Genomic DNA, 15,830 nt, shown 5'->3' with positions numbered 1-15,830 from the left:
TAAATAATCATATCACGTTATAATTTTAATTTTTTGAAACTATTATGAAAACCCCATCGTGCCCCAGGGTAGGGGCAGAATGGGGTACGTATTTATTTTGCGTCACAATACAAGCACATGTGGATTTCTTCTGTATTGTCGTCATCTACACCAGCACAAGATATATGAGCCCACCGTCCACATAATTGACAAGCCACCCAACCTTCCGAAGACCTTAAATAGTGTGGTTCCCGTCAAGGCAGTACATGCACATGGTATCCTCGTCGGCATTCTCTTCAGAAGAGTCTTTTTGGGTCTTCTGTTTCTTAGAGTTCTTCTTTAACTTGGGGTCATTTGGATTAGAAAATTTCTTCGTTCTCTTAAATTGTTCTCGTTTTTTCTAACATAACGGGATACCCCATCGTACCCCGTAGCCATGTCCCCGTTATGCCCCAATTCTCACATTATTTTAAATAACAAATCAAATAAAATGAGTGAGGGTTAGAGTATTTTTGTTCAAAACATATCAATAAATAACTTATCTGCAATAACAAAGTAAATACATGATAGTAGCAACATAAACACTTACCATTTTATAAGCGTATTCATAGTCACTCAAAATTACATGAAATTACGTTGAAAATCGTTTTTCCTATTAAAAATCAAACGTGCGCAGCCTTTCGCCGGTCACTTTCAGACTTACGAGAGATACAAATTGGCTACCTATTAGCGAAAACAAAACACATCTAGACCGTATAGTTTTCTGTAAGTGTGGATGGCCCCGTCGTGCCCCGCGTCCCCGTAATGCCCCCCTCTCCCCTACGACTTATTGTTCGAATATTTTTTATCTAAATTTCTGTTCTAAAAATTATTTTGATAAATAAAAATTAAAACTTAAATAATTATAGTGTGTTTATTTTTTACATTCATATTCTGTCTATTCCCTAAAATAGGATGAATTGCATGCCTCAAAATAAAAGTTAAAGGTCTGTATGTAACGATTAAAATAAAAAACAGACATACTACGCAAATATTTATTTTTCAAACAATAATTATATATTTATTTCAGGATAAGCAGTAAACAAATTGTGTAATAAAAATGGACACGTCGTGTAATGTGTATGTACACATAATTACAATAAAGGGACAACAAATGGTTTTCTTTGTTCAAAATCATAATAAAAATGCTATGTTTTCCTCCTATCAATATAACCTATAATCAGTTCCCAAATAAAAACGCTGATTGCAATGACATACATAATTCCGATTAGAAAAAATGCTCCTAATAAGTGCTGCATACCCAACGGTACTATAGTGTTCGTACCTTTTGCTCCAACCAAACGAATAAACAATTCCTTATTCCATTTCTCAATCAATCCATTCTCGGAAACACTCCGTATAATATTATTGAATCTCTCTAGGAGCGGGTACCATTCCCTAGCTAATAAAGCAACACCGTATTTATAAAGGTTGTGGCTCTCAGGAAAACAGTAAATCAACGACTCGCCTGTACCCAAAACCTGGTCCATATACACCGCCTGCCTCCTTGACGAAACAACGGCAAAATTCCTACCGTAAGCCGCGCGGCGGATCCCCTCGGAGAACGTTGTCGAGTTATATTTGCGATACAAATAAAACGAGCTCGCGTTATTAGTCTCAAAATAGGATCGGTAAATCTCCCTGCCCCCCAGAGGAATTCCAGACTGAATGAGATCCGCCTCGCTGCTTATTTGCTTCTCAAATCGCGGATGCATTAGGAAGCTTCTCAGGAATGATACATAGGATATCCCCATGTTTATGCTAAAACAAAGCCAGCCAAACATCAGAATTCTAAACGTAGCAGATCGAGCGTCGAGTGAGACGCTCCAACCGAGTAGCATGCCAAATGACTTTAGAAGCGAATTCGTCGGCCATTTGGAAACTTTGCTATTCTCTTTATAGCCAAAGTAATGGAATAATAAGCTGATGGTAATAAGGCATCCAAAGGTGGCGGCCCAAGTGGACCATTGAAAAATTGTTACAATATTATCCCATGTCGCCGCTTTACCTGCACGCGGGACGCACCACGTCATCTCGTCCTGCGTATAACTGATTGTTGGATTGAACCACTTACGAATTGTTCTAGTAACTTCGATGTCACCAATAACAAGATCCACCGAGTCATTTCTAAGTAAAGCCGATCCATTCGGGTAAATGACTCCCCAATTTTCCTCGATCTCAGACATGCGTATAATAGGTGTCATGTTTGTAAATTGCCCTATAATTTTTACTAAACTTATCTCACCGCCTTTCTGAAAATCGTAGACATCGTTCCAAATCTCAGTTGTCAGTTTTCCATCCGGAGGCAGCACGTATGGCTCTGATATAACGGCATATGTTAATAAAGGGCATCCTTTCAAGTTTAATGGAAACATTTCCCTTTGAACCTCTAATTGCCTTATAACATTATCTTTACATCTGTCTAAAATGTATACTGAATCGCATCTGCCCCCGCAATTTGTTTCTGTATAAGGATTCCAAGAGTACGCTATAATCTCATCGTCTAATGGAGAATATATTAGAACGATGGTTTTAAGTAACTTAGACTGATGTAATTCGTTTATTAACGAGATAGCGAGTCTTTCATTGTCTTCGTTTTCTTGTTTTTCATATAATATAATTGTTTTTGCGAAGGGATTCCAAGTAGGTAATTTGCTTAGTAATGCAATATAAGCCCTTAAGTCAGTTTTATTTTCTAGTACCATCATGTAATTTTTGGCTTTTTCTCTGAAGTGAGACGCGTTCGCGTGGGGATAGAACGGTGTTTTTACCATTATTGAATATTTTATACCATTGTGCACCGTTTGCAAAAGATACTGCTTTGTGAATTCATCTGGATTAATGGCTAGAATGACGATGCTGCCACTTAAAGCTTTTTTCTCGACAAAGTACTTAGCGGACAGTTTTAAAACGCATTCAGATATTTTTACGCTCTCGTCAGAGTTAACAGATGGCATAAGTATTGGATTTTCACTTAGTACAGAATAAACTGTATTTACTAAAACGAAACACAGCGTTGCGGAGTACATGTCTAGAACCCACTTCATATAAGATCTAAATTTGTTCCGAGAAAGTTGCAGCTTTTACAACAATTTATAGCCGTTTTGAGGTCAGGGGTTTTAAACTTAGACTGCATAATATTTTATTCCGTAAATAAACTTTATTCGCGTATTTGCGAATCAGTTTGAAATAGTTTTTGGTTTTTATTAAAAATAATTACGATTCAAAAGTGTTTTTAGAAGAAGTCTAGTTGAATAAATAAATGTTTGAGTTTGAGTATATTCGATAGGTTTATAAGATAGATATTTAGAAGCTACAATATGGGCCATATAATTCTGAAACAGTTTACGAGCTTATATTTTTCTTAGAATAAGCTAACAAAACTATTTATCTACGTGTTTATAGACTTAAAAAGCAAACAATTCGAATAATTACTTAACTTCATTTCTTCAAATTTACTCTTAAAGAAAATTATTTGTATAAAGTTAAGCTGACAAGGGACTTAAAATTATAAGCTTTCGAAATTTTAACTAAAACGAGCGTTAAATTAAAATGGCAGCCCACAACATCATGTTTTTATTACTAGGTATTTATTCTTTAAACGGAATTCATAAGGAAACTTCATATTTATAATATTTTCAGTTTAGTTTTATACATAATCCGTAAAAAAGTATTTTGTTTTGTTTTATAATTTACCTGCTTTCGATAAACAGATTATTAATTCGGACCAGTAGTTGCTAATACTATTCAGATAAACTGTAACACAAACTCTACAGCACTATCATATTACAATAATATTTAAATCATCATTTCACACATGATATTTTAATAATTGTTTTAATATAAACTTTTAAAATGTAGCCTACACATAATACGTTTAGACATACACATACCTACTAACTTTTACACGTGTATACGCCTACATCTTGGAGTAAGTTTTGTTACAGCAACAAGCATGTTGAAATTAAATCAATAAGTTTAAGATTTTCGGCGTGCTATAAAGGTGAATATAAGAAAATTTGCCATACTTAAACAATTTTTTTTTCAGTGTTTACTGTCTAAATGTGGCCCTCATTCCATGATATACGTATTTGCCAGTTATTGTACACATTTAAAATTGTATATTTTTGTGTAATTTTAATTCAATTCTATTTTTTCGAAGGGTGGATACTTTGTATTAATAATTGTGAAATTATATTACAAGACCTCTTAAATGTTGTAATCGTTGTAATAGTAATAAATACATGACCATCATGAACGAAAAAAGCTCTATCTGCTTTATATCACTATTTGTATATAGATTCATTTGCAAATGAAACACAGTAGACATTTCAAAAGTAGGAATATGCAGATATTATATACTTAGGGAAAATGTTGACAGTACCTGCTCCACTTAATTTTGACATTTTCATGTAAATGCAACTCCGCAGTTAGCACATAATAGTTCCCCTGAACTTAAGCAATGATAGTGAACAATAATTATCCATTTTTTCTATTTTGAAATATTAATACGGTATTGGAATCATTTTTTGTAAAATTAATGAATAAAATATCCTTTACTGAGTTAAATAAGTTTTCTCCTATTTCTCTTTAATCGCAGTCTATGATAAATAATAATAATTTATTCAGTTTAAATTTTACAATCTTACATTTTAGATATTCAAGAAAATAAAACATGTTGAAGGCAAATTATTAATTATATTTTAAGTTACTCGACGATAGAAGCATGGCGTTGATGATTCATAGCGTTTGTGTTGAAGAGCTCGCTGGCCGATGCGGACGGTAGAAGTAATATAGCTGGAAAATCTGCATAATATCTACAAAAATCCTTTTCTTTTTCTTACCAAACTCGAGATATTCGATGAGATCGCACCCTTCCACTTTACCATACGCACTTTACATTACTACCATTATCGTAAAGCCAACACTTGGCTAGTGAAATATGTACTCTCTGAAGTTAATTCGTTTCGGAAGGTTTCGAATTACTAAGGCTGCGTACAAAAGTATTTTAAAACAAAATAATAGGTAGGCATAGTTTTAACCAAGATTTTTTTTTTTTTCGTTTTATTATATAATTATTATTTAATATTAATAGTATAATTCTCATAAAAATCGGTTCAATGGTTTAAAATATATACTGAATTTACCTACTTCGTTAAAATATGTTTCAGATTTATAATTTGTTCATTAATCGAATACCTCGAATAATATGAATTTGTTTATATATGAGAAGAGAACTTCGGAATTCAGTCGCAAAATTTACTCTGCTGGAGTTAATGGTTAGTGACCTAGCCTTTTGAAATTCAATATCTGGATCGATTACTTGAAATTGTGTAAATAACAATTTATTCTTGTTGTCGTTTGATTCTTAATTATCGCTATAATTACATTTATGATAACCATTTTATTTGGTTGACAGCAAAGCTTGCTGGTTATGTTATACTCTATATGAATGTCTATACTTAATGTTTATAGTTTGATGAAGGTACTATCTATTACTATTGTATTTATTATTTATAAATAATAATTACAATATATTGTATTGTTCAGAGATCCCAGTTTTCGATTTCTTTGTTGGGGGTGATATTTGTGAAAATCTGTGTGAAATTTCTTACCTTTTAAGTAATTAATAGCATCAGAGTGTGTTTCATTCTGGTATCCTAAAATTAAATTGCGAGCTCTATAGTCAATAACAGCAAGATTAAGGTTTATCAAGCTCGAGTTTATTATCGATATTAAAGACACATTAGTTCAACCCACAGTAGGTAAATTTTCATGCAGGATAGTTGAGTAGGTATCATTTTCGAATGTAAATTAAAATAAAACAACACATTGATGTAAATTACATTATATATTATTATTTGAAAATCTGATCGAATTATGTTAAACAAAAGTTGGTCCGACCGAAGTCGTATCTACCTGTACAACAAATTGGATTAACAAATATTTTTACGAAGCAAATTTATTTAATATTAAAACAAATAAATTCACTTCTACAGTCACAAACGAAATTGTACAAATCAGTATTGAAATTGGATACAAATCACTAAACCATTTTGTTAATTAACACTAAAATTGACAGACAAACAAATTTTACTAACATTTTGTGCCGTAAAACGAGTGTGGCATTACAGTACATTATCGCTTAATTATAGTAACTATATACAATAGAACCTAGAACCTGTGCTTCATAACAATCTATATAAATATGACTTTCCTTTTAAAGCTAATTGAAGTATTTATTTGGAAAGAGGAAAACGGGACGGTGGATGTAATATTATAAAATATTTAAGCGATTTGAAGATATTAAGGATTGCACGCGTCGAAGCTAGAGTAAACAGGACATGTTTAGGAGTTACAATTATATTCGCAGAAACGTTCCAAATAGCAAAAAATCTAATTTAAATTAATTTAAACTCTTTTAACAATTAGTTCGTCTCCTCTATTATTTTGATCAATTATTAAATAATGAATAAGAATATGTGATCAAATATATCAATTTTGTAAATAAGAAAAAGATAGGGACTTAGCCTAGAACCTTGCGACATGCCAAAACACTTCTAGGTTTTAAGTTGATGAAAATTGTTTTGAACACTTAGGTTTTTAAACTATTATTCACATATATTTATTAAGTTATCGTTAGGTACTATAAATAATAAATATCTATTAAAGTACAGTAGGTTATCAGGCTCAACGATTTTCATGACAATTAGGCCTCTACAGAGAAAATTAATACACATATAGAAAAATTTGATCTTAAGGACTGAATTAAATGAGATAACATTTTCAATAATTTAAAACAATTTATTAAACGCTTACTTTAAATAAATAATATTTTCCTTCAATTACTCCGTCCTTAAAGATTTCATATGCTTAATTCAAGCTCCTTATGTTGAAGATATCAACCTTACTTTCACCCTTATGTAAAACAATTGTATAATCGTAATAAATATAGGAAAGAGAAAATCGTAATATTACCGAAGTCTTCAATTGAACGATATGCTTTATTTCAGTGTTGGCAGCCCTATAGTTAACGATATTGCCTTATTGATAATTGTATGTTATAAAAAAGCGGGTGTTGTACAAAATGTAAAAGAAAACTAAGCGATCTGTTTCCATTTTTCTCAAAGCAACAACAGATAAGGTACATCAATAAATTTTAAACTCAATATGGAGTTAACAATGCAATTTTATACCAAACGACTCCATTTAATAAGCAATTCCATGTCTATCGTGTCTACATCAACGCACATACACCAGCCGCTCGAGTGACGTCACTAACATTAACTTTATTTACACTAACACTTGTCAATCAGTCGATACTCCACTTTACATACGCAACACAAACATATTATGCGTCTTTCATTCATACTTATTGGGTAGTCATCTTCATTGCTAAATATATAAAAGATTTTTAAATAGCGTTTGATAAGTTCATTCAAAAGTCGTAAAAATAATTGAAGATATCATAAATGAAAGAGACAGAGTACGAATTTATTAAATTATTTAGAAAATAATAAAGATTTAAGATTTACTAAAATAAAGAGATTTTGGGAGTAAAGAGAAAAAATAATCAAGTTTGAAATAGAATAAATGAATAGAAACCTGAAAAAGAGATAGAGTAGAAAGAGTATTAGGAGAATATTATAATAATATATAACAAAATTCGTCAATAAAGACGTCTACACCCAAAATACAACCAGCTAAAAAGCGACTACAGGTATATTCACTATTGTATATAAAATTAACTACGCTGATATGTCCGGTTCGAATTGTATGGACACGCGGATTGAATGAGCGATCATTTCGTTAATGTTCTTGTTCTTAAAATGTGTGGATGTGGATAGAGAGTTGATTTGGAGATTGGTGACGTTTTGAATATTGAGCAAAAGTTATTTTAACAATATGTTTTTTTACTATTTGTGAACGGTGATAATTATTTTCTTTGAATTGACTGTCGTATATCTTCGTTTATAACTGGTTTGTTCAAGTCCATTTGCAATTATTCACTATGATAATATTACTGTCGAATTGTTTTATATACGACTTCTCGACTTGAATAATCTCAGAGTTTGTTATATTTGACCATTAAGTCCTTAAGACAAGTTTAAAATCAAACTTGTCGTTTCACGTTTACTAGGTAAATAATGATGATGATCATTTATTGATGAAGCCTTCATTCATCGTCACTATTTTAACATTTCCACGTCGTTTTCACGTCGATACTATTCTCAAACTCAATAACTTGATCAGTTAATTTAAAAGTATCACTATCTATTTTGCTCTCATCACCAACCCCCCCACTCCCCCCCCCCCTCCCCCCTACACGTACCACTCCTTGATCCCATCCCGTTTGACGGGTTGCGGCGGTAGTGGTGCAGCGCGGCCCAGTGCGAGCGGCTGCAGACCGCGCGCTCCTGAACCGTTGGCTGCTGCACCTGATTGGTAGCTGGAGTGGGCCTGCGAGAAATGTACATAAAAAAATGTGTACGTGTTAGTACACGTACACGGGTACGACTACGTACGTACGTACGTACGGCACGACTCTATTGTCCGTGGCTTTCGGATGATACCATTTGGTTGTTATCTCTGGTTCGTGCCCGTTATACCCGGGATAACTTCCCGGGATCCCTTCATCTACACTAGTGTGTACACACGTAAAAAGTGAAACTTCTTTATGATCTTATTTTTCAAAAAATAATTTACTATATGCAACTTTACAGAAATACGTCGAATCACGCGTGGTAGGGATAAGAAGATGGCGCGTAACGGAAAAATGTCACGCGTAACGAAAAAATGTTACACATATTTTTTTTCCAACCCCGATAAAGAAGTTTTACTTCAATAAGCATTTCTCAAAGCACACAATTATAGCAGACATCTATAACGGATGCCGAACTGAGTATTCAGAACAATATTCTAACAATAGTTTGAACTGGTGGTACGTATAATGTAATATAAATAGCCTCAAGAAATATGATAAATGAAACTTCAGTACAATGTAGCTATAACATTTTTAAATTATTTAAAGCACAGAACCGATTATGTAAAAAAAATGTAAATAATATAATATAATAATATGAAAATTAGAAGAGATTATCAAGTATTTCACGTATTTAAAATTAAAAGATTGTTCATTCAAAAGATTCCTGCCGCGACTAAGATCACCATCACTCACCAACGAAAAATATACAAACGTTAATATTTGTTTAGGTTCTTTATAATACATATTTATCATAATATATTATCATTATTATTCCTAGCGGTCCGCCCCGGCTTCGCCTGTGGTATTTCGCAATAAAAGGTAGCCTATGTTCTTTCTCAGGGTCTAAAGATTATCTGTGCCAAATTTCATCAAAATCGGTCCAGTAGTTTATGCGTGAAAACCATACATACAAACTTTTCCTCTTTATAATATTATACTTATATATAAAATTCTCGTGTCACAATGTTAGTCTGCATACTCCTCCGAAACGGCTGGACCGATTCTCATGAAATTTTCTGTGCATATCGGGTAAGTCTGAGAATCGGCCAACATCTATTTTTCATATGTACCACGGGCGAAGCCGAGGCGGACCGCTAGTTATTAGTATAATTTATATTTAAAAGTCTAGACGAATATACCTGATTCCCCAACAGCGCAGCACTAGCGCTCTGCTGGTAGCTCTTGTCCTCAGTGACCTTGTACGACGGGTCCAGCTTGAACATCAGCTTCAGCACTATTATCACTATCAGGATTATCGCTATCAGTACTGATGCTACGATACCTGCAAATTTTGTATTTTTGTATTGTAAAAATATTATTATTTCTTCGAATAAGTGAAATTCAGCATTTAATTAAGAAACACTGAAATTAATATTAAATTCTTTATATAAAACTAATCTTGATAATTTATGATACTACATAATATCGTACATTCAATTTACGATCAATATGAAGCACAATCACTTGTCAACATTTTAGACTTTCTTCGTTTAGTTAACCTTATGTAATACCGAGGGTCCGCTCCGGCTTAGCCCGTGTTTACGTTTTCTCTCTATACAAACCATCCTCGTTAAAAAAAAGAATTAACGAAATCGGTTCAGCAGTTTTGAGTTTTTATAATATTGTAGATTAAGTTATAACTTCAATAACTTACCAACAATCGTAGCAAAGAACTCCGACTCGGGCGGCACGACTCTATTATCCGTGGCTTTCGGATGATACCACTTAGTTGTTATCTCTGGTTCGTGCCCGTTATACCCGGGATAGCTTCCCGGGATCCCTTCATCTATACCGTATGGAGATCTGGTTGGGATCTTGGTGTGTCTATGGTCTTCGTAGTCTGGTATTTCCTCTTCAGTGGTGTGCGTGGACTCTGTGTGTCGCGTCACTGTGGGCGTGAACTGGTTGCTTGTGTGCGTGTGCTCTGAAAAATTTGGTTGTGGCTTTATTTAAAAGTTTCCGGTGCAAAATAAGTCAATTAATCAAATTAAGAAACTGTTTGTTTGTTTGTCTGTTTATTCTTCAAACACTTTCATCAGTAAACAATGTGTAACTTTTGCATGGATGAAAGTGTATAACAAAGCTAACTCTAGAAGGCTCGACGGATTTGGATGAAATTTGGAATCAAGATAAATATATTTAGATATGTAATTTAGATTTGTTTAGGTATAATGTGAAAAATGCCTCACAATCAAGCTCGTATAAAACCCCGTTTTATACAATTTGTCAGTACCATGGTGACATAAATTTATTGAGTGTTCAATTTAGAGCATACTTTTATAACATATGGACGAAAATACCTTCAGTAGGCGTAGTTCCCTTCTCTGGAGTGGTAGCAGTGTCCACAGTGCCCGCGTGCATATTATCGTGGTCAGGTAATGTAGTGCGGTCACGGTCACGGTCACGGTCGTGGTCACTCTTCGTGGTCACGCTGCTCTCTGTATCCGTGGAGCTGGATATCGCTTTGTCCACGTGCTCTGTGGATATTGCTGTCGTTGGTGACGTCATACTGTGTGTGCTGCTTATTCCAGCCCTGGAATATTAATAAATTCAATTAGAAGACCGTAATAAATAAATACAGTTAAAAAATAACTTAATTATAGAATTAACTAAATGTCTCACTTACAAATCAGAGTACATAATATTATGTATATGTAAGAGAATTATTCAGGGAAATTCTAATAAAGATGATAACCGTGTTAAAAAAGTGGAATAGAGTCCTATAATATTAAGAAATTAGGAAGACAGAAAATAATCATTTTCAACTTTCAGTAATATTATGTTTTAGTTCTTACGTTGTAATAGGATGTTCTGGTTCTGTAATTTCTTCTCCGTTTGATCCAGAACCTTCTATGCAGTCTTCATCGTCACACGGCTTCATCAGTTTACCGCTGATATCTCCCTGAAAATTAAAAATTAACACTTCAATAATATTTAAACTGTCAATTTTACCAGTTCGATAAAGTGCATCTATGACCGAATGCTTATAAAAGCATTCGGTTTGAAAGATCAAATTATAAAATTTGTGTACGAATTTAGATAAATAATAGATATTCTAGTAGATGAATGTGTGTTGTGTGGGTGTTTAGTTGTCATCTCATTTTTTTTTTGTGTAAGTGTGTGTATTGTAAACAAAACATCTGTTATTTGTAACTACATTTTTGCAAATAAATACATTAAATTTAAATATTATTAAATTTTTTGTTTTGTGTCAAATTGTAAAAGTTTAAAGATACGCAAGCACTGTAGAGCGGTAGAGCTATAGCGCTGTAGCGCTGTAGAGCGGTTGAGTTGTAGCACTTAGAGCGGTAGAGCTGTAGCGCTGTAGCTCTGTAGCGCTGTAGAGCGGTAGAGCTGTAGCGCTGTAGCGCTGTAGCGCTGTAGAGCGGTAGAGCTGTAGCGCTGTAGAGCGGTAGAGCTGTAGCGCTGTAGAGCGGTAGAGCTGTAGCGCTGTAGAGCGGTAGAGCTGTAGCGCGGTAGAATTACTGTAGCGCTGAAGAGCGGTAGAGCTGTAGCGCTGTAGAGCGGTAGAGCTGTAGCGCGGTAGAATTACTGTAGCGCTGAAGAGCGGTAGAGCTGTAGCGCTGTAGAGTGGTAGAGCTGTAGCGCTGTAGCACTGTAGAGCGGTAGAGCTGTAGAGCCTGTCCACAGTGCGGTAGAGCTCACCTTCCTGTGGCTGGGCGGGCGGCGCGTGCTGGGCACGTAGACGGGCGTGATGAGGTCGTCCCCCGAGCCGGCGTCGGGCAGCGCGCACGCGTCCTCGTCGTCGTCCCGGCACCCCGACCCCGCGCCCGAGTACACCAGCTCGTCCAGCGCTCCGGCGCCGCCGTAGCCCGACGGGGGCGTCTGTAGGTATAAATAAGATGCATATGATTTATAGCTAACCAGATAAATAAAAAATAGAAAAAAATGCACTGTGGCTTTCTTTCATTACATAAAGCATGATTTATGTTACACCGTACCGGAGCTGAGAAACAAATGAATCAATATCCATCGACATTTCAACGCCATCTCCCGTCCGAGTCACTGAGTAGCGTGATTCACTTCATATAAAAAATTAAAAAGTATTCTATAATATTATGATCACGCATGCATATCGTACGGCCCGGTCGCAACACGATAAATAATGCTTAACAAAAATTTCGCGTTGCTTTCTTTCCAGGATTTGTAATGTTGCTTATTTTGTTTTATCAATATCAACCGGTTGTTAAAAAAATCTCATGCAATCTTCATCAAAATTAATTTTAGGCTTTTTTCAGCTTTTTGCGGTATCTTTCATAGTTTCATATTTCACTTACCACGCCCAGTTGAAAAATATAAAAGAGTGTGTATGTGTATACTGTACAATTATGTGTATATGTATGTGATTTAGTGCACAAACCTGTTGCATGCGATTAATATCTCTATCAAGCGGTGCAGCAGCCCTCCTCGCATCTCCCCGGACCGTGACCGCCGGGTCCCCAGCAGCCGCCAGGTCGAGCACCCGGCGGGCGCCGGCCACGAGCCCGGCGAGCACGCCGCTGAAGGACCGAGCCCCGCCCGCACCGCCGCCCACTATGATGCGCGACATGCTGTTGAATATTGTGGATTGTTGACCGCCTGGGGATACAATTGTGTACATTAATAGGTGGAATACGAGAGTGGAGTTGAAAATGAGGATTAGAAAAACAATATCATAATAAAGTCATTGTCCGCACCAGAAAACGATGTTTTACAAACTAGCAGAGTTTAGAATTATTTTAGAATTATCTATTAAAGGTAAAAATATCCGAGCAATATTCTATGATTGTTCATTAAAATAAGCATTATATGAAAATTATACACACGTTAGAAATCAAGTCCGTATGCGTAAAATTATTACTTCGAACAATTTAAAGAGTGATTGCCTTGTAATCAGTTAAAGTAGATTAAATTGTAAAAAAAAAATCTGTTTTAATGCGATAACAGTTTTGGCTGTGGCACGAACACGGCAAGTGGCAGCAGGTCACACAGAATGCGGCCTCACCGTGCGGGTGCCGCAGGTTGACCGCGTAGTTGTCGAGCTGCAGCGCGGCGCGGCTCCCGTTGCGCGTGAAGCTCGCCACGTGGTAGCACCTTCACACAGAATGCGGCCTCACCGTGCGGGTGCCGCAGGTTGACCGCGTAGTTGTCGAGCTGCAGCGCGGCGCGGCTCCCGTTGCGCGTGAAGCTCGCCACGTGGTAGCACCTTCACACAGAATGCGGCCTCACCGTGCGGGTGCCGCAGGTTGACCGCGTAGTTGTCGAGCTGCAGCGCGGCGCGGCTCCCGTTGCGCGTGAAGCTCGCCACGTGGTAGCACCTTCACACAGAATGCGGCCTCACCGTGCGGGTGCCGCAGGTTGACCGCGTAGTTGTCGAGCTGCAGCGCGGCGCGGCTCCCGTTGCGCGTGAAGCTCGCCACGTGGTAGCACCTTCACACAGAATGCGGCCTCACCGTGCGGGTGCCGCAGGTTGACCGCGTAGTTGTCGAGCTGCAGCGCGGCGCGGCTCCCGTTGCGCGTGAAGCTCGCCACGTGGTAGCACCTTCACACAGAATGCGGCCTCACCGTGCGGGTGCCGCAGGTTGACCGCGTAGTTGTCGAGCTGCAGCGCGGCGCGGCTCCCGTTGCGCGTGAAGCTCGCCACGTGGTAGCACCTTCACACAGAATGCGGCCTCACCGTGCGGGTGCCGCAGGTTGACCGCGTAGTTGTCGAGCTGCAGCGCGGCGCGGCTCCCGTTGCGCGTGAAGCTCGCCACGTGGTAGCACCTTCACACAGAATGCGGCCTCACCGTGCGGGTGCCGCAGGTTGACCGCGTAGTTGTCGAGCTGCAGCGCGGCGCGGCTCCCGTTGCGCGTGAAGCTCGCCACGTGGTAGCACCTTCACACAGAATGCGGCCTCACCGTGCGGGTGCCGCAGGTTGACCGCGTAGTTGTCGAGCTGCAGCGCGGCGCGGCTCCCGTTGCGCGTGAAGCTCGCCACGTGGTAGCACCTTCACACAGAATGCGGCCTCACCGTGCGGGTGCCGCAGGTTGACCGCGTAGTTGTCGAGCTGCAGCGCGGCGCGGCTCCCGTTGCGCGTGAAGCTCGCCACGTGGTAGCACCTTCACACAGAATGCGGCCTCACCGTGCGGGTGCCGCAGGTTGACCGCGTAGTTGTCGAGCTGCAGCGCGGCGCGGCTCCCGTTGCGCGTGAAGCTCGCCACGTGGTAGCACCTTCACACAGAATGCGGCCTCACCGTGCGGGTGCCGCAGGTTGACCGCGTAGTTGTCGAGCTGCAGCGCGGCGCGGCTCCCGTTGCGCGTGAAGCTCGCCACGTGGTAGCACCTTCACACAGAATGCGGCCTCACCGTGCGGGTGCCGCAGGTTGACCGCGTAGTTGTCGAGCTGCAGCGCGGCGCGGCTCCCGTTGCGCGTGAAGCTCGCCACGTGGTAGCACCTTCACACAGAATGCGGCCTCACCGTGCGGGTGCCGCAGGTTGACCGCGTAGTTGTCGAGCTGCAGCGCGGCGCGGCTCCCGTTGCGCGTGAAGCTCGCCACGTGGTAGCACCTTCACACAGAATGCGGCCTCACCGTGCGGGTGCCGCAGGTTGACCGCGTAGTTGTCGAGCTGCAGCGCGGCGCGGCTCCCGTTGCGCGTGAAGCTCGCCACGTGGTAGCACCTTCACACAGAATGCGGCCTCACCGTGCGGGTGCCGCAGGTTGACCGCGTAGTTGTCGAGCTGCAGCGCGGCGCGGCTCCCGTTGCGCGTGAAGCTCGCCACGTGGTAGCACCTTCACACAGAATGCGGCCTCACCGTGCGGGTGCCGCAGGTTGACCGCGTAGTTGTCGAGCTGCAGCGCGGCGCGGCTCCCGTTGCGCGTGAAGCTCGCCACGTGGTAGCACCTTCACACAGAATGCGGCCTCACCGTGCGGGTGCCGCAGGTTGACCGCGTAGTTGTCGAGCTGCAGCGCGGCGCGGCTCCCGTTGCGCGTGAAGCTCGCCACGTGGTAGCACCTTCACACAGAATGCGGCCTCACCGTGCGGGTGCCGCAGGTTGACCGCGTAGTTGTCGAGCTGCAGCGCGGCGCGGCTCCCGTTGCGCGTGAAGCTCGCCACGTGGTACGCGCCGTCGTCCACGCGTGCGGCCTCGTCACCGAGTGGGTGCTCGCCGTCACCCACGTTGTATACCACGAACAGGTTGCCGCGGATCTGGGAAGTTAACACAAAATTAGTATAAAAAGCTATTCAAAAGTCACCAAATATTGATCATCACAATGTACAAACTATTAATATATACTAGCTTTCCGCCCGCGGCTTCGCCCGCTTTGTGCTTTAAACTATCC

General features: G+C 39.6%; 2 protein-coding genes across 2 annotated transcripts in view; both read right to left on the bottom strand.

Annotated features, from left to right (window-relative positions):
* Positions 1-1,135: 1,135 nt before the first annotated feature.
* On the bottom strand, positions 1,136-3,047 carry LOC123699822. The gene has a single exon (XM_045646856.1). It carries the CDS (start codon positions 3,045-3,047, stop codon positions 1,167-1,169), a length of 1,881 nt encoding a protein of 626 aa, XP_045502812.1. The 3' UTR covers positions 1,136-1,166.
* Positions 3,048-8,340: 5,293 nt separating this feature from the next.
* The window catches only part of LOC123699485 (neurexin-1), a 94,796-nt gene continuing 87,306 nt past the window's right edge, over positions 8,341-15,830 (bottom strand). The window contains exons 21-28 of the mRNA XM_045646432.1: positions 15,525-15,696; positions 12,885-13,102; positions 12,170-12,349; positions 11,299-11,405; positions 10,804-11,036; positions 10,158-10,427; positions 9,643-9,785; positions 8,341-8,478 (exon numbers count right to left, since the gene is read on the bottom strand). Of these exons, the coding sequence (XP_045502388.1) occupies positions 8,341-8,478; positions 9,643-9,785; positions 10,158-10,427; positions 10,804-11,036; positions 11,299-11,405; positions 12,170-12,349; positions 12,885-13,102; positions 15,525-15,696 (1,461 nt within the window). The remainder of the gene's footprint in view (positions 8,479-9,642; positions 9,786-10,157; positions 10,428-10,803; positions 11,037-11,298; positions 11,406-12,169; positions 12,350-12,884; positions 13,103-15,524; positions 15,697-15,830) is intronic.

Source organism: Colias croceus, chromosome 18 (genome assembly GCF_905220415.1).
Source record: "Colias croceus chromosome 18, ilColCroc2.1".
Classification (NCBI taxonomy): Eukaryota; Metazoa; Arthropoda; class Insecta; order Lepidoptera; family Pieridae; genus Colias; species Colias croceus.
The sequence above is the reverse complement of the archived record's forward strand: the minus strand, read 5'-3'. Positions and strand labels throughout refer to the sequence as shown.

Coding starts and splice junctions, on each gene's coding strand:
- LOC123699822 (XM_045646856.1), bottom strand. CDS start 3,047: ATGTACTCCGCAACGCTGTGTTTCGTTTTAGTAAATACAGTTTATTCT.